This window comes from Colletotrichum higginsianum, chromosome 8 (assembly GCF_001672515.1).
Source record: "Colletotrichum higginsianum IMI 349063 chromosome 8, whole genome shotgun sequence".
NCBI classification, from domain to species: Eukaryota; Fungi; Ascomycota; class Sordariomycetes; order Glomerellales; family Glomerellaceae; genus Colletotrichum; species Colletotrichum higginsianum.
In genome coordinates, this window is record NC_030960.1 from 775,122 (window position 1) to 796,999 (window position 21,878).

A 21,878-nucleotide genomic window follows, 5' to 3' on the forward strand; every position below is an offset into this window, starting at 1 on the left:
GGCCACTTTGTAGCCTCTGCTGCTTCTAAGTCGCGTCAAACAGAATTAGGGACAAAGATAAAGAAACTGTAAAAATCATTATTTGTCATTTAGTCTTAGCATCTCCATTATTTTATTTTATTTTATTTTATTTTAGAGTAATTCTACTAGAAGCATATAGTTAGAAATAAATTATACTTAATTAACTACAAAGTTAAATATAAGAATTAATTTATAAAGAATACTATATTAAATACTTAGTACTATTTAGCAATACTCTATACTACTTATAGTCTATATACAACTAATAATGAAAGATATAAATAATATTGTTATTATTCTTAAATAGTAAATCTTTAAACTGTAAACTTACTCTCTTTTTATTTGTAAGTTTAGATGTCTTTATACAATCTTAGAACTTAATAGGCATGTTAAATACTATTCAGACCCTCCTTAACTTTTACACTCTTATTTTGACTTTACAGTGGCCCCCTAAGCTGCTGAAAAGCTTAACTAAATTGCAAAAGTTCTAGATTTCCTCCCTCCTCCACCTCCACAAGTCGCAGACGAACCCAGCAAACAACGTCTACACACGTCTCAACCAGCCCTAAAAAAACCATTGTGGAATACCGCTTTCTCAGAGCCATCTTCCGGTGTCATTGACAATTTTCTCTTACGTACGTGGGTCGCGGCGTGGTGCTGTTCGCGTGGTTGGACTGACTGACCTTGCCGGCAAAGGCCACACTAGATTACACGAATCGCGGGCAACACGAGCCGCCGCCGCCCCAAACGCGAGAGCTTTCAACCACGAACAAACCACTGTGACAACGGCAACAGATCCAGCTCCGCCACGATAACCCTCCCCAGGCGACATCGACCCGAGCTGCCCGGCTCCTGCCAGCCGTGGCATGGTAACCTCTCCGCAGGGAGCGGGCAACCATGTCGTGCCCCTCGCGGCTCGTCTGGTTCGGCAGACCTACTCCGTGCGGTAGCAAAGCCACCAGCATAAGCACCGTCAGCACTCCCTCGGGACGCCGACGTTCCAAGACCCCGGACCTGCGCGAGCTCGCCGTAGTCTTCGAGGGCATACCGACCTACCGCCGTTACAGGCCCGGCACCGGCCCGCGCCTGCGCCCGATCACCCTCGTCCCGGTCCGCGACACGACGGCCTACATCCGCGACGAGTTCTTCGTCCCGCCCGCCTTCTCCGTCGACGGCAAGAAGCGCTTGCAATATGTCGTGGGCTGGACCGACCTCCCCGCCGCCCGGCTCCAGGTCGACGCCGAAAGGATATGCGACTACGTCTCACCGATGGCGTACGAGGAGTGGTGCGCCGCGCGGGCTGCTGAAAGAGACGAGGAGGAGCGCAGGATCGAGGAGGAGGAGAACGTGCGCGCCGTGGCTGAGGCGGAGGCGAGGGAGAAGGGCATCATATTGAACAACGGGGTGAGGGGACGCAGGGGAACGAAGAGGAAGCATCAGGGCGCGGTCGAGGCCAACACGCCGCCCGCAGCGACCGCGCCGGCGACTGGGGAGAAGAAGACGCGGGGACGGCCTAGAAAGGGCGTGCCATCGCTCTCGACGCCGTCCAAGAGCATGATACCGGAGGACTTTGACGGGTTGGAGACGGAAGGCGACATCGAGATGGAGATCGACGAGGAGGCCGAAGAGAGGGCGATATTCCGGCAGCTGAACGGGGAGGAACCCATGTCAGTCGAAGAATCCTACGACTCTGGCGAGCTGAGCAGCGCGCGGGCACGATCAGACCCTCCCGCGAAAAAGCGGCGGACGGGGTCGCCGAGGCCGACGTTATCACGGCTTCTATCCAGCATCGAGACGGACAGCAGTAGCAGCACGCCTTTCGACTCGTCCAGAGGAGCTACCAGCTCACCGGCACTACCGCCGTTGCCTCAACTGGCCTCCCGGCCGCGAGAGACCCCTATCCTACCGCCGATGCCTCCGGCGTCCGCCCACCAGACATCCACGCCCACCGCCCCGCGCACAAAGACGCAACCACAAAAGCGGTCTCTCCTCTCGATACGATACCCCCCGTCCACGCCCCAGGAACCGGCCCCAAGGCCCCAGACCCCGATACCAGTACCTCCAACGATGCCGCCGCTGGCACCGGCGACCGCGCCACCCACACTCAACCCGCCCCCCAACGGCCTGGGGACGACACCCACTCCAGCCCGGCGCCCCCTGATCCAGAACACGACGCCGTGGACCATCTCCCTCGCCGCCTCCAGGAACTTCGCCAACCTCACGCCTTCGCAGCCGATCCGGTCTATAGAACAGGCCCCATCCGCGACACCGATGCCGGCGCCGCACGGCCAAAGCCCCGCCCTCAAAGGAAACTTCTCCTTCTCCGCGCCGCCCGCTACTAACGCCGGCAGCGAACGAGCTATCCTCAGGACCCTCCCGCCCACGAAAGACCAAGAAGAAGAGGAAGAAGAGGAGGAGGAAGAAGAAGAAGAAGGCGTCTACGAGGTCCTCCGCCTCGAGGGCCAGCAACAGCGTGTCATCCGCGGCAAGTCGGTGCGCTATTTCTTAGTCCGCTGGAAGGGCAACTGGCCCGCCGAGCAGAACCCGACCTGGGAGCCCGAGAGCAACATCCCGCGCCACCTCATCCGGAACTACCTCCTCAAAAACCCGCCGCCGCGCGCCCGCGGTGCCGGCGCGCTGCACCGCTACTTCGCCCCCTCGATGCCGCGAAAGTACTCGTCCGTCTCGGAGGCGTTTGAGGGCGGTGACGGCGGCGGCGGCGGCGACGACGAGGACGAGGATGCGGTCGAGGAGGGTGACGTTGAGGAGGGGGACGGGGATGAGATGCTTCTCGTTACGGACGAGCCGCCTCAGGCCTTCAAGCCCACGCTCTCCTGGTGAGCGAGGCTTCTTGATGAGAGATGGAGAACGAGAGAGCAAGAAAAGGTATGGGGAGCCTGGTTCGGGTCGAAGTTTTCCTAATGAGACTGCGTGGGTTGGGAATCCGGACAAGCGGGGAGGGAAAACAGTCACGGCGTTCTTTGCAGTGTCCCATTTGAAGGTTACTGGGCTACTCTTGGACGAAGAGACCGTCGTGGTATAGTTAGAGGGCACGTCACCTCGGAGCAGTCATCTCCAGGTATATCTTGGGCCAGGCTGCATCAAGAATAGCATAGTTTCGCAACGGGCCGCAGTCGGACCCCCTAGAATCAGTGAAAGAATACAGTAAAAAACAAAGGTCAAACATCATAAGTCGCACTTGGCTAGGCTGGACTGAACTTTCAGCAGTAAATCGGGGATGCCATAAGGGCAAAAGAGAATTCGGTCTATTATCGCGCTGGCTATGCATTCATGTGCCCCTTCCCTTGCTTCTCAACTTTTCCCCGTCGCTCAGTCATCAATCTACGCCTCCCAAGCCAAGCAGAATATTCACCCGAAATCGCAAGTTTTTCGCTCTTCTGGCACCTTGTTGGCACGTCAAAGCAAGATTTCCAGACTCACTCGCTTCCATCCACATGATATTCATCCCCCTCTCCCCTCCTCCATCATCCGTTTTGGTACCAATATCCTTCTACCAAAAGGGACCCTGGCAAACTTGAGGTTTTCCAATGGACGACTTGACCTTACCTCTGGCCATTCTCGTCGTAAGTCTATTGAAAGCAGGCTTTGACATGCCGTGAACTCCTTCGAATCTCTCGCTCGCCATGGTGTGGGAACCGGGAGAAGCAGGCATCGAGGCAGTCATGGCGCGCGAGGGAGCCTCCAAAGGAAATCTCGATCCAGAGAGCGTAGAGGCTGCTTTGCCCGAGTTGGTTCCAATATGATTGTTGTACACGCCGACAGGCACATGAGCCGATGGGTCAGCCAAAGTCGCAGAGACACCCGCCATATGAGAGAACACCTGTGTCTTCGAGGATCTGTCAGGGCTCGCTGATATGTCGTCGCTCGACTTCGGATTCAGAGATTGTTCAGCGTCTCCGTAGAGTCCACCGTCGTCGACGACAACCTGCCGACATCGTTGTCAGTACCGTTCTCGCCACGCTCCTCCTTCTCTGTCTTGGTTTTCAGGTAAAGATTCACCTTGCGACGGTCAACCCAGCCAGTCACTTTATACAGGAGGTCTGCGGTCTTCTGGGTATACGGCTCGGGGCTGTCGATGTTGTGGTGCTCCCAAGCCTTCCAGGATTGGGTCTGGGTCATGGCCCATCCTCCGTGGTACCAGACTTGGACGGCCCCGGACTCACGGTCTCTGCGATGCCGGACCTCCTTGCGCTGATCGGGGTCAAAAGCGACGTACTCGACGGCCTTTTCCCAGTCTGGCGTCTTCTCCCAGACAATGCTTTGACGATCAAGCATCTCCTTGAGAGTGTCGGTTTCGGGGTCATTCGGATCGCATCCTTCTAACCTTACCGCCTGAAGCCGTCCCTCTTCCTTTTCTCGCTCTTCAACAGTCATGAAATGTCGCGCGTTCTCAGGGGCGAGAATGGACAAGTCGACTGTCGGGTAGACTGGCAGGAATGATACCTGAAGCTCTTCAAATGATCCGTCGCATGGGTCGGATCTAAAGGTGACGCTTCGTCCATCGGTGCCGAGGCTCGAACCGAGAATGTATTGCCGAACGAGAATGGCCGATTTGAGGCTGGAAAACGATACTTCGAAGTCACCATCGTCAGAATAGGTGAAGTGAGTGATGACTTCAGCGAAATTGTACGCCAAGCCGGCCTTTTTGAGGACAGCCTCGAGATGTACGACTGGAAATCCTGTGACAACAAGGCAGCGCGTGCAACCCTCGTCGATCGAGACCTGCATGATCTCGTTCAAGGGGTATGAGTCTGTGGTGGGAATACTGGTGTGGACACTGACTGAGTCGCCATTTGGACCGACGAACCCAAACTTGCGGCAACGAGCGTATCGGTAGAAGGCCGAGGCATCTTCCGCCGTGGTGAACTCGATGTAGGCTTGGTTGTAGGTGAAGTCGCCAGTTCCCATCGGGGCCACGTGGGCGCTCAAAATCCGGCCGCCACGAACATGCTCCAAGACTCGCTGGACGTGGACCTCGTCAGGAAAGCCAGCCATGATGACCATACGAGAAGCTACCTCTGGGATGCCGTCGCCGGTGATTAGTGTTTGATCGCTTCGATTTCGGACATATCGAATGCCGTAGAGAAACATACCCGGCGTTTGGGAGCGTTGCCGAGCCCCAGAGCCTCCTTGGTGATTACGCAACGCCCGTTCTTTCTGGAAAGGAGATGACCAAATGTCGTCGCAGTCTTTGCTCCACTTCAGATCGTCAACGTCGACGTTGCAGGTGTCTGGCTGCTTTGATACCTCAGGGCAGTGAAGATCCTCCTGGACGTCGGGCTGCACTGGAGCCTGTAGCAGAAGCTGCTGCGAAGCCTGTGGTGAATTCTTTTTGACAGGTTTGAAACAGTTGACCAAGATGGGTGCGGCTTCCGAAGCAGGTTGTTGTTGCGACTCCAGCTCAGAGACTGTGCCATCTACAGGGTGACCTTTGAGAGGCATGGAAGGTGTAGCCGGACTCGGTGAGACTTCCTCGAAGGAAATGAGGAGGTCAGCTTCAACATTTCCAGCAACACAGTTGCTGTCCTGTTTTGCGTTGAAGGGAGAGACGCCGATGGCTTCAAAGGCAGCGACGTGCTGGGGATGGTCAGCAAGAAAGCCGCGGAGAAATGCTTCGTAGGTCTTGTTGCGCTCCACGGCATTGAGAAGACCTGTCTGCAGCTCCTGCAATCGGTTCTGGAGGGGCGCCTGGCTTTGTACAACCCTGTCATACTTTGCTCGGAGGCTCTCCAGCTGCGCCTTGGTGCAGTTGAGACCTTCGCCAACGTCGTTCAAGGATACCTTGTCCATCTGGCCTCGCTCACTGATCTCTGACGCATACCTCTGGGCTCGGCATCTGAGGAGCTCGGCTTCAGAAAGCTGCGCCGTGAGCCTCTCAATGGTAGCATTGCTCTTGCCCGCATTGTACTTCAATACCTCGTTCATGTTGTCGAGGCGATCGTTCTCACGTTTCAGAGTCTCGTACTCATGCTCAAGCTGCTTGACGCGGGCTTGAAGCGAGGTCAGCTGGTCGTCCGACGAGTCTAGACTCTGGAGAGCGTCGGCAAAAGACGAACGAGAGGAGCTCAATGGCGATACTTGTTCCTGAGGGAAAGAACACCTGCGGCAGGTATCAGTCTTTGTGTCTAAATGAACGTAGAACACACATGCTTTGAGACAGAAAAGTTGTGACTTACGAATTGCTGGGAGTGAACTCGGCCGCTGCGGGAATGGGATTCCCGTCACTCTGAGCCTCAGAGGAAGGGTCGAAAGAAAGCAACTGAACCTCCGTGGAGTGACCCTCAGTACTAGGCTGGCAAGAAATCTGATCCATGACATCGGCGAATTTTCCTGTCAGGCCATTGCCTTCAGAATGATCTCCATTGTCAGACGAATCGAAGTCAATGAGGTTCTGAGACTCCGAGTGAGAAAGTACTGGGGGCGGAAGAGCAGGCCCGACGGGGTTTCCAGCGTCGCTGTCGTCATCGTTCGTCCAACCGTTGTCGGTCGAGACATAGATAGTCGAGCTATCGTCATCCTTCGGCTGGTCCATGACGCGACCGGGGAAGCAGGAATCGATTCTGTCGACCATCTTGGAAGGTGATGCGATGCCTCAGTTGGATACAAAACAACCGTGTAGGGGCCAAGAGATTCCGCTCTTTCTGTGAAAGATCCTGAAAAACGAGTGATGTTAGTTACAGATGTTGTGGTTTTCGGTAAATAAGAGAAAACAGCATGAGGGATACGACGGCGTGATCCGTGAAGGAGACTGCTTTCCTGAGTATCGACGCTGCCTCTCCGAGAAGGAAGGACCCCCAAAAAGCCCAAGTTTTCTTCAGGTTGCGGCAGGCGGAGACGAGGATGAGGAATCGGAGGACGCGGAGATGTGAGAGGGAAGGGAAGAGAGAGAGGCGAGGGAGAATAACAAGTGTTACAGGGTAGGAAGCGAGCTTCTTGCTTGAATCCCTTCCTTGCCAAAGGAAGGTGCCTGCCAGGTATATGTATTGGGAATTGGGAAGGAGGGAACTTGAGAGCGGAAGCCTATGGTAGAAGGAAGAACAAGTGGGAGCAGAAGGAAGTACAAGCAGGCGCAGGACAAGTAGACAACATCAAAGAAGACTTGAGGGGAAACGGCTGGCGCCATAAGTTAAGTGTGTGAAGCAGATATTGCTCAACCGTGAAAGGGATCTCGGGGCATCTGAAGGAGGCTGTGGGTGATGGGTAGGCAACATACCTGATTGTGTGGCTTTCTTGCCGCGTACCTTGCTTTTTAGTGTTTTGGATACTTGAGAGAGTAGATTCTCAGCTTCAAATATGTTTCTTGGATACGCAGAGTGCAATGCTAAGAAGATATTTGCACATATCCAGGTGTTGCAATCCAAAGGAAGCTTGAAGAAAGTTGATCTTAAGGAAGTCGGTCTGAAGGAAGCCGGTCCAAAGGAAGTCGCGATCTGAAGAAAGTTGACCTCAAGGGGAAATCAACCTGATGTAAAGCGACCTGAACGAAGGCGACCTTAAGATAGAAGGCGCAATGAGAACCCTGTTACTGCAATATCAGCACTTCTGTTGCCGGTCTTGTAGCCCCTTTCTTTAGAGCCATGTATGGAATGTACCTTTGAGCATGTGCTCCTAGGACTGAGGTTGACAACGACGCCTTGAGGCGAGATCTTGAGGGTGAACGACTGCCGACAACAAAGAGTAATGAGGCCGAAGACTATTAAGCTCTCCAGGGCTTGCTTTTCTTGATAATTGAGGAAACGAGAGGCAGGAAAGGCTCTTGCTGTGAATGGACTGATGTGAGAAGTCGAAGATATGAAATCAGTAACGTAGAAATAACGCCTTTCTCACTGCGATATGAAATTGGCACACCAACCTGAAGCCCAGTGATAGAAGGCAAGGGACAGAAGAGCCAAGGTTGGCGAATGTGGCTGGGACCTGAAAGATGGAGACTGAGGTCTTGGTTTGTAAACGGTAAGAGTGTGACAGGTGAACGAAAAGAAGACCGATGGGCAGTAAGGCCCTTTAAATATATTCAGGAAATCTACAGGCTGCGTCAGACCTTCCGGACAGTGTAATAAGAGAGACCAGGATTTGTCTTAGCATAAGGGCAGGCGCACAAGGTTGAGAAACGGGGAGAGCTACTGAGGAATGGGTGTCATTGTCAAAGAGAAGATACATGGTCCGGAGAATGATGAAGCAATTAGAATAGGACCATCTGAAGCAGACAGGTTTGTGAAATATGAAAGCTCTGCAATGAGCTTATCTTGGATGGGTTGGCGTAAGGGAATCAGTATGGATGGGGTCATGTGAGAAAGTTTTACAGATCATGCTGTGAGGAGGGGCATTAGGTACCCAGCTTGTACTACACTCTTCTGAGATAGATATGCTAAGAGAGAGAGTTGTTTCTAGGGAAAGGCCATTTTAGCTTTCTTTTTTGATAAGAAGGTAAGATGGTTTTGACATACTCCTTCAATCTTCTGGTTCAAGTATAGCTATGACTATGCGTATAATGGACCTGGAGAGGATAGTTGAAAGATCTTGGGATGAATTGTTTAGCTAGAACAACAGTGATGACGAAGACAGAAGAACCAGATTTAGAGCACTGGAGGTAGACATGATGGAGGGGGAACGAGAAGAGACAACTTCACTTGAACTCATCTTATGGGAGTGAGCTTAAGAGAATAGAAATAGTACGCAGGGGTGTTATGCAAGCGCTGGGATGAGGAGCTGAGCTGAAAACAAAAACAAGAGGCTGGCGTTGGAGCAGGACAATACAAGCGTGGTTCTTCAAAGCTGGGTTCTTAGTGAAGATGTCGAAGTGCAATTGGTTTAAAAATGAGCTGAAATTGAATGGAGGAAGGTGTTATCAGGGGATTCCATAAGGGAGCTTCCTGAGAAGATGTTGGATAAGAACTTGACCTGGACTTGTAAGAGGGCGATGGAGGGTTTACATGCATGGTTGACGAAAGCGAGCGAGCGTCTTCAAGATTTGGTTGGCAAGTGTCTGAGTGCCTGGGTGCTCTGCCTATCAGTCTGTCACAGGTTGTGGGGAGGAGGAAAACTGGAAGTCCTGGAAGACGAAGCGGAACATGCGCTGTGAAGTTTGGAAGAGCAGGAAGTTACGAAGGCAATGCAGCAGCATCAAGCTTGGCCCGCCGACTGCAGCTGCGAGCAAAAGTGTCGTCTCGCGGACCCACGACGATCGCAAGGGCGGATCATGTGGACCGTGGGCGTCGAAAAGCGGCAAGTCCGAAATTGGCCCAGATCGTCTAGTTGGTTAGGATGATACGTTGTGGTTCTTCTATACAGCGATCCGTGTTGACGGCGGTTCGAATCCGCCTCTGGGCAATTGAGGTTGGTCTTCGATCGACTTCGTCTTTTGCCATGTTTTTGTGCTGTTTTGTCGGAATTGTCTTAGGGCCTTCCTTGCATGCGCGTTGGGCACCGAGTGACGGATTCATCGTCGGGGACAGTCACAAATCGCGGTCTCAAAAGTGGAGCGCCAATTGCGAGAGAGAAGACAAGTACTTTTTTCATGGTATCTCGATGGAAGACACTGTTGCTAAAAACGATTCATGGGGTATGGTACGTGTGCATCCCATCATAAACGCCGCGCTTAAAAACAGAAAAAAGAAACAGAAAAAGGACAAAATTTGAAGAGGCTGAGGAGCCAACGAAAAACCTTTTCGCCCAGCGCCCACCGCTTACATGCCTCGCATCTCACGCCTCAATAACAAAGTCTCGGACCATGTTGAGAAACCGCTCACGATACTCTGCGGGATTGGCTGTGATGCTCATGGGGCCGTGGCCGGCAAAGATGTTATACGACTTGACGAGCCCCGTCATGGCCTTGGCGCGGAACTTGTGCTTGGCCCAGAAGAAGTCGAGGACGATGATGCGGTAGGTCCAGTTGCCGTCGACGTCGGTGAGACCGGTGCGCCACTCGTTGGCGTCGGACTGGATGGTGGGCACGCTGCGGGCCTCGTCCAGGACGTTAGGGCCCGGGTAGCGGACCATGAAGAGCGAGTAGTCGACGGCGTTGTTGTCGGCGAGCACGCGGGTGTCTGCTTCAAGGAGGTCGAGCAGCTCCTTTTTCTGCGCGGGCGTGACGCGGACCTTGTCGTCGAACTCGTCAATCAGCCTCTCCTTGACGCTCTCCGGTGCCAGGTGGCCGTTGGCGATGTCCCTCTCAGGGAAGAAGTAGTCATTCGGCTTGAGGTCGTACGTCTCCCATTGCTTCTTCCTGTGGCTCGTCTCCTCCTCCGACTTGCCGTATAGCAGGTTCTCCATGATAATGTGATGGGTCGGTGCTGTGCCGAGGATGCCGCCGAGCGTGGCGATTGAGGTGTAGACCATGTCGGTGATGCGCACGAGCAGACTGTGGGGGTGCTTCTTCATGTGGGCGACGTAGGCGTCGAAGAGATCGTGGGTGAAGAACTCGTGCTCGAAGCGGCGGGGTAGCGACTTGACGAGGAACTTGCCGTCGGCCGTCGTGAAGAAGGTCGAACCGCTATAGCCCAGGTCGCCGACGGGCTTGAGGTCGGACTCGCGGCCCTTGCCTTTGGCGGCCTTCTGGGCGAGCCGGAACGAGGTCGTGTACTCCTGCTCGTCCAGCTTCCAGACATTGTGACGAAGCTCGAGAAAGTCGGCGGCGTGATAGCGGGCGAGGGGCAGGTGGAAGACGGAGAGGAACGAAGCCAAGACGCGGAAGATGCGTTTCTGCAGGCTTGGCTTGTCGGGGTTGCTGGAGTCGCCCGAGATGGCGGCGAGGATCGAGGACGAGATGGAGGTGCTGCGGATTTGCATCTTGACGAGCGGGCGACAGACGGCCCTTGCGACGTCTATATCAATGTCGATGCGAATAGAGATTGATTGTCAGGTTTGTTGAGACCGACAGAGGTGATGTACAGGTTGCGGAACTGGCAAGGGAGGGCCAAGCTTGATGGATAAACTCGACGGGGGTGACGTCACAGCGACGGGCGTGACACTCCGGGGCGGGTGCTGCCGTGCAGGTGTCCCTGGGCGATTTGGCAGTGGGGCGGCTGGTGCCGACTTAGCGCAGGTCCGCTGAACAACAGTGCTATGTACCGCTCTGGATGACTTACACAACCGCGACTGCGAGGAAACATGCCCGCTCGAGTCCGAGACGGCGTTTGAAAATTGACCAAGGCCGCTGGAGACAGTATTGCCAACTACTACAAGGCCAGCACCGGCTTCAACTGCGATATCTCGTTCGAGGACAGCATTTCGTCGACGGGCCTCCAGGACGGCCATGTATCCAAAAACAGCGGCGGCGAGGGCCACGGCCAAGCCCGCCATCCCAAAGATAATGGCCACAACAACGTCGGTTGGTAAAGCCATGGCCTTGTTGGAGTAGGAGACAGTCTTACGAAAGGGATGAACGGGGCTTGGTGCATGAAAATGGATAAGAATGGCCGGATTGACTGTCTTTGCTGGTTACTGATGATCGAAGAAGTTGCGGTATCATCGTGTCGCTGTCATCTCTTCTGTTGCTGGGCTGTCCGGTCTTTTATGTCGAGATGTCGGGCAGCTCTCGCATGACTTGGATTCCTCAGATACAGGTAGATATTGCACCAAAAGTTGTGGATCCTCCCTCTGCGCCAAGACTCATGCACAGCCACCACTCTCATCCGTCCTCACCGACCCACTGACGAGAGCTTGCTCTCTTGTGCTCCAATTTAATTCCCTCATCGGGAATCTTGAATTCCTCAGGAGTAATCGTGATAGGGTCAGTCAGGGTCGTGTGGCGGTCCTCTCCTAGCGTGCTGGGTGCGTCGTGCAGTGACGAAGGAGGGTTCTGGACTTTCTCGTACCCAGATAACCACGTGCGAACCACCTAGCCTTGAACACAGCATACTCTCTGAAAAGCCCTTTTGCAATGTGATTGTCCGGTTCGTTGCTACCCCTCAACTTTCAGAACCATGCTTAACGCACCTTGGAGCATTAAATATTGTCGTGATGGGTGCAACCTGCCCCTATAAGCCGCAATTGCTGCACTGCAATTGTGGGTCCACTTTTGCGCATTCATCACAAATATCTAGATGTGTACTGACTGATGAGCCACCTGTCCAGCACCCCACTGTTCCACTACCAATGTAAAGGTCTGATCAATCCTATAGCCACTCGGACGGTACTCGACTTCATCTATGGCATCGCATTTCCATACTGAGAAAGCAAGTTCACTGGCCGCCGCAATAATTGAAGCTGGGATCAATAACCCGACAGTCAAGCGCTAACGGAGTAGCATTTTGACGGACATGATGCAGTGTGGTGCATATCTCGGTCATTCGCGAGTCGATGGTGGACCTGATCGCGCCCTGTATCACAGAAGTTGGATCGTGGTTCTGGGACTTCGATGTGAAAGGTCGATCTACTGCAATTTGAACTCGGCAAGAATCTTGCGCCTCTATGAAAAGCCCCAGAGTTTTGTCGTCTGTTCTCGGAAGTTGTAAAATTTGGGGAGGGGGCACAGCGCGTGGTTTACTTCACTGTCGACACTGGTGATTTGGGACTTGCCATTGCGGAAGATTCAGCGTCCAAGTGACTCTCGCCCACACCTTGGCTCTCCAAATCATACAGATTCTCGGCCGAGCTCATATTACTGGGTTGTTCACGTCGTGGTCTTGACTGGTCGTGATGTTGAGGAACCTCGGAGAGTTCCGAGCGGTTCCCGGATTCCTTGGGGGTCCTATTCGCCAACCGAAAGGGCCACATCGTCCATGTGTGCGATAGATATGGCCGCAGCGGTGGTATGCAAGCAATAACCAGGCCGGTTTGCAGGTCAAGGATACTCCACAACTCTGCCATCGTCTTGTTAGCTAATCAAACCCTAGGTTTCGAAGGATCTAGTCCCTCTCTCACATGTCTCAACACGCGATGAGACAAGACGAGTGTTGTCCGGAGGGTCGGAGATAATGAGAGAGGAGTGGTGGAAGATAGGAAAGCCTTTGCCAACTGGAGAACTCCGAATAAATCCAGAGCATAGACTTACCGATGAGTGTAAAAGATCGAAAAGATGACGGTCCCACTGCTAACTGGATTTGCAGAAACCGTGTCAAAGAGAAGGCCAAGTTGATGACTCCCAGGAGGAAAACACAGTAAACGCTGATTTTGACGCCCCGCTTCAGTTGCAGCCGGTATAACACAAGAAACGGGAGACAAAATACTAAGGGGTCGTTGTTAGTAAGTCCCCATGCGGACGTTGGCAACGTTCTTCTCTCCCCAAATGGGCGAAGCGGGACGTACTCATGAGATCCCCAGCAAAGTTCAGAGCCCATCCGACATAGAACACCTGGGCGAATACAATCGGAGAACATGCTACTGCGGGATCGGAGGACCTTGTCATAGTCAGATGGAGACTTCCTCAAGAGGGTGAGGCGGGCCAGGTGACAACAAGTCTTACCAGTTTCCTTCTATCGGTCTGCAAATCGTCAACGTTGTGAGTATGGTCGCGAGGTATGCGCAACCACAGAACGCCATCGTTCCCCATAAGATCTTCCGTCGGGTCTGCATGAAGACAGGAAAGAAACGCGCGTATAACGTCAAAAGCGTCGCTTTGCACAGGTAGAACGCCGTGAAGAAGGGAAACTGTCCACCCCATTGTAACTGTTCAAGGAAGTTAGCCAGTCATTTGGCTCGGCTCAAATCTCCCTCTTGTACCCCGAAATACTGCTGCCACTCCTCTAGCAAGGTTCAGTGCTTACCTTCCAAATGAACTCGACCTCCTCAGGGGTGCCTCGGTAGCCATCTAGGTTGTAAGAGACATACGGACGCAGCGCCCCTAGTTTGTGAAACACAATGTCGAAGGAAGCAGATATCACGGAAGTGGCCCACGCAGCACACACAAGAATGTCACTTGCGTTGAGCGGAAGGTCTTGAATGATCAGGCGCAAGTAGACTCGAGCGCCTATCATGGCGGCCGCGATCCCAATCAGGGTGAACTCGGTTGCCTATAGAAATTAGCTTCTGGAGAAGAAAGGCCGAGAGTAAACTTCAGAATCAACATTGCAAAACGTGATGATAGGGTGGCTAGTAAGGGACCGTACAATGACCACAGCCCCCGATGGGCCAGGTATGTCCATCTCTAAGTACACTGTTTCCGCAGCCCTTACTCAAGTTGGACATTCAGGGGATGTTATCTTTGGTGGACTCAAAAATGAGGCTCGAAGAGAGCCTTGCTTTTGTGTCTCAGGATCGTTGGCAAAGAGGGAATTCCGCGGGTGTTGTTGTCTATTTGGCCCATTTGGAGCCGTGTCTGCAAACAGTCAGAGCACACGATGCAGCCACTGCTGCAACTATTTTCTAACCCCTTGCGGCCTAATGGCTCCCGAGAAGACGGGAAATAGTGGAGGGATCAAGCCTCATCGGCACTTGGTCGGCGATCCTTCAACGCCGCGCTCAATAATGTGTGGCGTCTAGACCCAGGCCAACATTCCGGAACTGGTAAGGCCGGCGGCGGCACGAGCGAAGAGGCAAACGAATTAACGACAAAGCGATGAAGACTTTTGTACTGACTGGGCAGCCAGTTGATGGTGACGAATAACGGGCTCCTTGCCTCGTTCTATTTGCATTGCGCTAGTAATTCTACAAAAAGCAAACAACAAAGGTAACGTCTACTCTAATCCCTTATGTGATCTGTAGTCTAATATCTGCGGGATCGATCCCATTTTACAACTTGCTTCTCAGGTCCTTCCTCTCGTCCTTCTTGAACAGCACCTTGCTGTTGGGGTACGGGTCGAAGACGACGCTGTTGAGCGGGTTGTCCTCGCTCGCGCGCTTGAACATGTCCTCGTAGACCTTGCCGTCGTGGCGGCCCAGACTGCTGTCCAGGACCCAGTCGTCGAACTTCCACGCGTCGACAAGGCGCACGGCGTGGGGGCGGATCTCGTCCAGCAGGGTCATGACGGCCTTGGTCCGGGCGAGCGTGATCTGACGGACGGTGACGGCGGCGGAGCTGTAGAACTCGCTGGCCTCCTGCTCGAGCGTGTGGAGGGCGTACAGGCGGAAGAGCTTGTGCAGCAGGGCGACGGTGGCGGCGTCGAGCTGGTCGGTCGTGGCGCGGTCGTTGAGGGCCTGGTGGAAGTTCTTGACGACCATGTACTGGGCGTGGGCGGTGCTGAGGCGCCAGAAGTCGACGAGCAGGCTGTTCCACGACTGCTTGTCCTCGTCGCGGTGGCGGAGGGCCTCGAAGGTCAGAAAGGACACGCGCCAGGCGAAGGCGGCGACGAGGTCCTCGTCGGAGCCGAGGACGTCGAAGGCGGCGCCGATGTCGCGGCGACGGAGGAACTCGGACAGGATGCGCGTCGTGTCGTTGTTGCCGTGGTTCCCCTTGAGGACGGAGCGCGCCGACTTGAGAAGGTAGCGGGACACCTGCTGCGTGAGCATGTAGTTGTCGCCCTCCCACGTCAGGGTCGGCAGGTAGTCGGCGTACCACGAGCCGATGCCGCTGAAGGAGGAGTAGCCGTGGCCGCCGCAGGCGCGCCGGCAGACCTCAAGCCCCTCGCCGGCGACGGTCGAGCCGTAGGCCTTGAGGGCGCACGAGGTGGCGTGCAGGTCGGCGAGGAGGTCGGTGCCGGGGTTCAGCTCCTCGGGGCCGGGGTTGCGGTTCCCGTCGCTGGGCTTGCCGACGTTGTTGGCGCTCGTCCGCTTCTTGTTCTCGTTGTACAGGTTGATCATGCCGCGGCCGGTGAAGTGCAGGGCGAAGGTCGCGGCCAGCAGGGGCAGCAGGCGGATCTGCACCATGGTGTAGTTGAGCACCTGGTTCTCGCCCGGCTCGTTGGCCGGCGCGTCACGGTCCTGGAACTGGCGGCGGACGGCGCAGTAGCGGGTGGCGATGGTGACGCCCTTGGCGAGGACGGAGCCGGACTGGAGAACGATGTTGGATCGCACCCAAGTCAGGGTGCCGTAGATCAGCGAGGGGTTGGCCGGCCTGCTGTACCTGCTCGTGTTCGGGTCGATGGACGAGAAGCGGGCGAGCATGTGGTTGTGCGGGATCTTGACGTTGTTCAGGAGCAGGAAGCCGTTGTCCATGGTGTTGTAGCCGAACTTGGGTCCGATGTCGCCGACGTGCACGTTCGGGAGAGGCTCGTGGGTCTTCTTGTCGCGGATGGGCACGACGAAGGGGTGAGGGCCGATCTGCTTGCCGTTGAGGATCAGCTGGGCCATGACGACGGCGTGGGTGGCCGTCTTGCCCAAGGAACCGATCCACCACTTGGAGGCGGTCAGATGCGGAGAGTGCAGGACAAACGTCTTGTCGGACGGGTCCCACGTCGCCGTCGTCTCCAGGCCACGCACGTTGGAGCCGTGGCCGAGTTCGGTCTGGGCATAGCATCCAAGGATCTCGTAGTTCTCCGCAGGCTCGAGGAAGAGCTTGTGCTGCTCCGGGGTGCCTTGCTCGCGCAACGTGACGAGGAACATACTCGCGTGGAGCCCATAGGGCGTCGGCTCGGCGATGAGGTCATTGGCGACCTGGTAGTCCTCGTCGGACCAGTTGTGCTCCTTGGTCAGCTGGAAGAGCCTCTTGCCCCTCGCCAGTGCCGCCTCGATCCGGGCTTCCCGGCCGCGGAAGTAGTTCTGCGTCTTGTCGAAGACGGGGTCCTTCTTGAGGATGTTCAGTATCGTCTCGCTGCGCTGGAGAGCCTCCTTTGTGAACATGAAGGTCGCGAGCTGATCGACGTCGAGGTTGGACTTGGCTCTCTCCTGAGCGAGGAGCTCGGTGCCCTGAGGGCCGGACGGCTGCAGGGCCTTGACCCAATCCGGGGTATTCGGCATCTTGTTGGTCTAGTGAGGAGGTGGAGGCTGGGGTAAAGGGGGAATTGGACTGGGGAAGATCTCCTGGGGAATCGGAGGTATCGCGGATGGGGGGTGAGGGTTTTGTAGGGTACCGTTCTTCACTTGTGCGTTGTCCAGATGGAATCAAGGTTTCGTCTTCCGACTCGGACAAGCTCGCTATGATGCTTAGATGGGCAATGCCTCGGCAAATACCACATCAGGCTAGTCGTAACCCACTGCTTCACGCGTCAACTCCACGCAGAGCGTGCTTGGAGATCCCTGCTTCACGAAACGGCCCACCAAATCTTGCTGTGCCATTGTGCCGCCGATGATCGGACATGCTCGGCGCCGATCCCGACTCCCGAGGTGTCGAGACACGCAGCCGATGTCCCTCGGCTAAGTGCCGTGCCGCCACCATTCCACGCCGCACCGCTCATGCGACGCCCCGTTGACACGCCCGACGAACATGGCTCATACCCGTCTCAGGCTGAAACCTATCACCAAAAGAAACTATGTATCGTTTCTCTTTCTCTCCCAGTTTTTATAATAAACCTTAATCCTCGACGATCAATTCCGTCACCATTGTCTCGTGCAATGTCAGTTGTTGAGCGCTCCTCCGTCAACTGTCAACAGTTGGCAATTGTGGCGTAAAACCAAGCCACACAACATTCCAAGCACTGGGTTAACAATGCTTTCAAGATAAGTTGAACCTTTGAATGTTCCTGGCTGTATTGAGCCTGGGCGACCTTGGTGTTGATTGAAGAAAAGATGAGCCTGATGAAAAAGTATGACTAAAACTGCTCGGTGCACAAACGCATTGGTACGACATTGAGCCGCTAACTAGTTCAAGCAGAGAGATAAACCAAGGCTTGGAGATCTTGAATGTGATTGCACAGACAGGTGCAGTGTGTCCACATTCGAGCACCTATAGAACACAATCAACTACTGGTTTCTTAAATACAAAACACCATGTGTCCAAATATCCCAGACCCTTCTATTTTGTTGTTTCTTTCGTTCTCAGCATTCAAGATAGGCCTCGGCCACTAAGGAACACCTCCAAATTCCTTGACGCACCCACGCAACACAGGAAACGCATCCAAGGGCAACAGAACTGCGCTTGATAGGCAAGTGATCGTAGTCGAAAGTCATCGAACTCGAGACAATCACTAAGAAGGAAGCAATGATAATGTCCCCGCAACACAGAAAGCTGGGCATGACCTCGAGACATGAGCCTTTCGCTAAGCCTTTACTGCGAGTCTACACAGCTCTCAGCTTCATAAATATATTGGCTAGGTCTCCGGTGCGTCTCAGATGGCATTCTCGCCAAAGGAAAGCCCGGCTCGGTGGGAGATTTTGAGAGATTAAGCTCAGCCACACTCATCAAGCCTCGGTAACCAACCACGTCAAAATGCATTAGTAGTAAACACACCCCGTAAAGAGACCAAAGCTGATGCATTCGATTTCGTCGACATTATCAGCGTCTCGGCTCTTGAGACTGTCTCCATTACGCTGGCTTGCAGAGGGCATCCGAGGAGTTTTAAGAACGTACATGAGGCACTGTCCTGCAGTTGCGGGGGACTGGAGTATGTAGCCACCCCCTCCACCCCAGCAGTCAGTCCCCTACACATCTGCATAAAGGATTGCTCGCGCAATATAAACGGCATGAGCAGGCTTCTTTCAGGGTTGCTCCAGCAGTGGACACTCTCAAAGGGGCTAATAATTCCGGCCAATTCAGTGAGGAGACTCCACGAATCATGCGGGGTTATGCAACCTGTAAGACTTTGCCCCTTGTCATTTGGACGCAGAAACACACTCACCCAAAGACAAGGGCAGAAATTCTGATCGCGATGTCAGTAAACGAGTCTCTCAGGTTATACAGACTCGAGGTTTCATCGAAAGGCAGTTGTCTACTTGTTTTGCGACGTGTGTTAGCTACCGACCGCTGTGTTGCCATGCCAAGGCGAAATGGCAGCGCCAAGATCTCGCATATCACGAAGAATGTCAACTACCGTGCCTGGACTCGGCCTTGGCTGCTTTGCCTTTCAATCATGGGCACAGGCGGCTCTGTGCCGATCAATGTCTCTCATTATTTCGATACCAGCGTTCGACGACACCTTGCTTCAACCTCCAACATTGTGTGTCCTCTTACGTACTCGATGAAGGTTGGCTGAAGCACCCAATCGCCTCTTGTGTGAAACGATCACGACGGCGGACTGGGGTGAAGTAAGGGATACTCATGAGCCTAGTTAAAAACTTGCCTCGAAGGCAGAAAATCGTCGCGAGAGTTGCGAACAGGAATGCGAGTCGGCCTGGACGTTGCTGTAATCCTGGCCCGATCACACAGACAGGGGGGCGATTAATGATGCCTCGAATAGGAGCCAAGGGAGAAGAACGCACGATCGCTCGTCAAAATCTCGTGATATCTCACCTTCCTCATCTCTTGGGTTCCTCATCCCGTCGACCCCCCACCTCCGCGGTAGGAAAAACTTCTGCCCCCAATCCCGTCCAACTGGACTCGTCTGGATGTAGGCGTAGACGCCCGCCCTCCACGTAATCCACTCGGCAGAGACATCCGCCTCTCACCAATCAGATGTCTCCTCCGTCTCACCAAGTCCTCTTGTCCTGGGGTAACGACCGCTCTGCACCCCAGATGCTGCCGGTAGCTGCATGTCTATGCAGGCCGAGATTCTGATTTGAGGAAATTTCTCCAACGACAATCCCCGGACGCTCCCATGCCGCAATCCATATCTCAACTCTACATGACACAAGACGGCCCGCCCCACCCAATAAGCAAGTTGTGAGTGAGCGGATAGATTCAACCTTAGCAAACAAGCTTGTTTTCTTTTTGGAGGGAGGGGTTCCCGAACTCTTGCTACGAGCCTGGGTAGAATGGCGTTAGCGTCAGCGTGCAATCTCGCCCGTGGTGACTGGTCATTTCTCTCAGAGTCGGGCTTGTCAAATCGAAGGCCGACCGGGGAGTGGAGGAAACAGATAGAAGCCTAGATTCCGCGGTGGCGATGGGCTGTCATTCGCGGAATCGTGAGGGCCATCTGGTCCGTCGCCCAATGCCACCCTCTAACACCGCGAGCCTGGCCGTTCCTGGTGTTTGCTTTGGATCAAGTGCCCTATTTCGCAAGCGATTCCGCAATTTTCGGATGCGCAACGTGATCTCGTGATGGAGACACCCTTGCGCAGTGGATGGACATGTTCGTGGGAGCCGGTGATGCCGATGTATATATAAAGCATGGTCAAAGGACCACGTTTCTGGGGTTTTGAATTGCTCAGCAGCTCACGATCCTCGACACTAGATCCTCTTGGCAGATATTGACAGCTCCTTAATTCGCAACAAACTACAGACAAACCCAATTACTCTCAAGATGAAGATCACATCCGCCTTGGCAACGCTCTTCGCCCTCGCGGCCGCGACCCCGACGCCCACCGTCGACAACGTCGCCGACAAGGCCCACCTTGTGAAGCGTGCCTCTGTCTCCGACAAGGCGACAATTGGCTATGCCACCCTGAACGGGGGGTAAGGTTCACGATCAATCCGTGCCTCGAAAGAACCGGGGGCTGATGATATTCGCAGGACTTCTGGAGGATCCGGCGGCACCGTCACCACTGTCTCGTCCCTCGCCGAGTTCACCGCGGCCGTGAACGAGAAGGACACCACGCCCAGGGTCGTTGTTGTCAAGGGCATCATCAAGGGCACTGCCAATGTCCGTATCGGCAGCAACAAATCTGTCATTGGTCTTCCTGGCGGAGGTGAGCGACACAGTCCGCAGAAACTTGCTATCAGCGACTCACAAGATTGTGTACAGGATTTGAGGGCATTGGCCTGCACGTTCGTCGGCAGTCAAACGTCATCATTCGCAACATCAAGTCTTCCTTCGTCCTGGCTTCCACAGGTGACGGTGTCAAGATCGAGGTAAGAGAAAAACCTGCCAGGTCCGAAAACGGTGTGTTCAAACCGTGAAACTGACGAAACCTTCTCTCCAGCAAAGCACCAACGTGTGGATCGACCACAGCGAGTTCAGCTCGGCCCTTGTCGCCGACAAGGACTACTACGACGGCCAGGTGGATGCCTCCCACGGAGCCGACTACATCACTATCTCTTAGTATGTCAACTTTCATCAACTCATCAGGTCGAAAACCTTCCTTTACTGACGCTCACCAGCACCTACTTCCATGACCACTGGAAGACTTCCTTGATTGGACACAGCGAGAACAACGGCGCCGTGGACAGCGGCCACCTCCGCATCACCTACGCCAACAACTACTGGGCCAACTTCGGCTCTCGTGGCCCGTCCCTGCGGTTCGGCACCGGTCACATCTACAACTCTTACTACCTCAAGTAAGTCTTCGTCTTTTCCGTCTCACAACCGAGCTCACCGAAAACTAACAAACACGCAGCGGCAACTCTGCCATCAACACCCGCCAGAACGCCCAGGTCCTCGTCCAGAGCACCGTCTTCAAGAACGTGACCGTACCCATCACCTCCCAAGACTCCGACATTGTCGGCTACGCCGTGTCCATCGGAAACGACCTTGGCGGTGCTGCCAACCTCGCTCCCGTCGGCACGCTGAACGCCAACTCTCCCCCGTACTCTTACACGCTCCTCGGCTCTGCCAACGTCGCCGCTACTGTTCCTGGACAGGCTGGCCAGAAGCTTACCTTCTAATTCGCTACGGTCATGGCGAGTTGCGAGAGACGATGCTATTGGTCTGGGAGTTTGAAGTAGAACCCTGGTACGCAAGAGGTAGTGAAGAAACCAGCCCCTGTACATATTCGATCTTGAATAGGCCCCAGGCTCTCATGGGTCGAGGCCTCGAGACAAGAGACTGCACAAATACTTTCGTACATTTGATTACATGAATTGACATGAACTCTTGTGAATTAACTTTACGAGTAATTAGTTCATTTTAAGCTCCCGCCGTTTGAGACAGTTGATAAAAGAATGGCTTCGGAAAAGTGAATCTGGTTTTGCGAAAACAACGACCGTAGTGAATGTTCTGTCAAAATGACTGGCTGCTCACAATTGATCACGAATATTGGTGCTGCTAAAAGAC

General features: G+C 54.3%; 7 protein-coding genes across 7 annotated transcripts; 3 read left to right on the plus strand and 4 right to left on the minus strand.

The window, feature by feature from the left end:
- Positions 1 to 918: 918 nt before the first annotated feature.
- Positions 919 to 2,862, plus strand: CH63R_11253 (chromo domain-containing protein; the record flags this gene model as incomplete). Its single annotated transcript, XM_018306227.1, has 1 exon — positions 919 to 2,862. The coding sequence occupies one exon, from the start codon at positions 919 to 921 to the stop codon at positions 2,860 to 2,862; it is 1,944 nt and encodes a 647-aa protein (XP_018153068.1).
- Positions 2,863 to 3,918: 1,056 nt separating this feature from the next.
- On the minus strand, positions 3,919 to 6,613 carry CH63R_11254 (T-complex protein 1 subunit beta; the record flags this gene model as incomplete). The annotated part of the gene is made up of 2 exons (XM_018306228.1): positions 3,919 to 6,142; positions 6,219 to 6,613. The coding sequence occupies 2 exons, from the start codon at positions 6,611 to 6,613 to the stop codon at positions 3,919 to 3,921; spliced, it is 2,619 nt and encodes an 872-aa protein (XP_018153069.1).
- Positions 6,614 to 9,741: 3,128 nt separating this feature from the next.
- On the minus strand, positions 9,742 to 10,827 carry CH63R_11255 (uncharacterized protein; the record flags this gene model as incomplete). Its single annotated transcript, XM_018306229.1, has 1 exon — positions 9,742 to 10,827. The coding sequence occupies one exon, from the start codon at positions 10,825 to 10,827 to the stop codon at positions 9,742 to 9,744; it is 1,086 nt and encodes a 361-aa protein (XP_018153070.1).
- A 321-nt stretch (positions 10,828 to 11,148) lies between these two features.
- On the plus strand, positions 11,149 to 11,376 carry CH63R_11256 (uncharacterized protein; the record flags this gene model as incomplete). Its single annotated transcript, XM_018306230.1, is given in 2 exon segments — positions 11,149 to 11,172; positions 11,191 to 11,376. 2 exon segments carry the CDS (start codon positions 11,149 to 11,151, stop codon positions 11,374 to 11,376), a joined length of 210 nt encoding a protein of 69 aa, XP_018153071.1.
- Positions 11,377 to 12,522: 1,146 nt separating this feature from the next.
- CH63R_11257 (Archaeal flagellin n-terminal-like domain-containing protein) lies at positions 12,523 to 13,955 on the minus strand (the record flags this gene model as incomplete). The annotated part of the gene is made up of 4 exons (XM_018306231.1): positions 12,523 to 12,842; positions 13,288 to 13,379; positions 13,445 to 13,647; positions 13,746 to 13,955. The coding sequence occupies 4 exons, from the start codon at positions 13,953 to 13,955 to the stop codon at positions 12,523 to 12,525; spliced, it is 825 nt and encodes a 274-aa protein (XP_018153072.1).
- A 754-nt stretch (positions 13,956 to 14,709) lies between these two features.
- Positions 14,710 to 16,812, minus strand: CH63R_11258 (Acyl-coenzyme A oxidase; the record flags this gene model as incomplete). Its single annotated transcript, XM_018306232.1, has 1 exon — positions 14,710 to 16,812. The coding sequence occupies one exon, from the start codon at positions 16,810 to 16,812 to the stop codon at positions 14,710 to 14,712; it is 2,103 nt and encodes a 700-aa protein (XP_018153073.1).
- A 3,377-nt stretch (positions 16,813 to 20,189) lies between these two features.
- Positions 20,190 to 21,490, plus strand: CH63R_11259 (Pectate lyase; the record flags this gene model as incomplete). The annotated part of the gene is made up of 6 exons (XM_018306233.1): positions 20,190 to 20,341; positions 20,399 to 20,574; positions 20,631 to 20,737; positions 20,809 to 20,927; positions 20,987 to 21,163; positions 21,223 to 21,490. The coding sequence occupies 6 exons, from the start codon at positions 20,190 to 20,192 to the stop codon at positions 21,488 to 21,490; spliced, it is 999 nt and encodes a 332-aa protein (XP_018153074.1).
- Between the last annotated feature and the right edge of the window lie 388 nt (positions 21,491 to 21,878).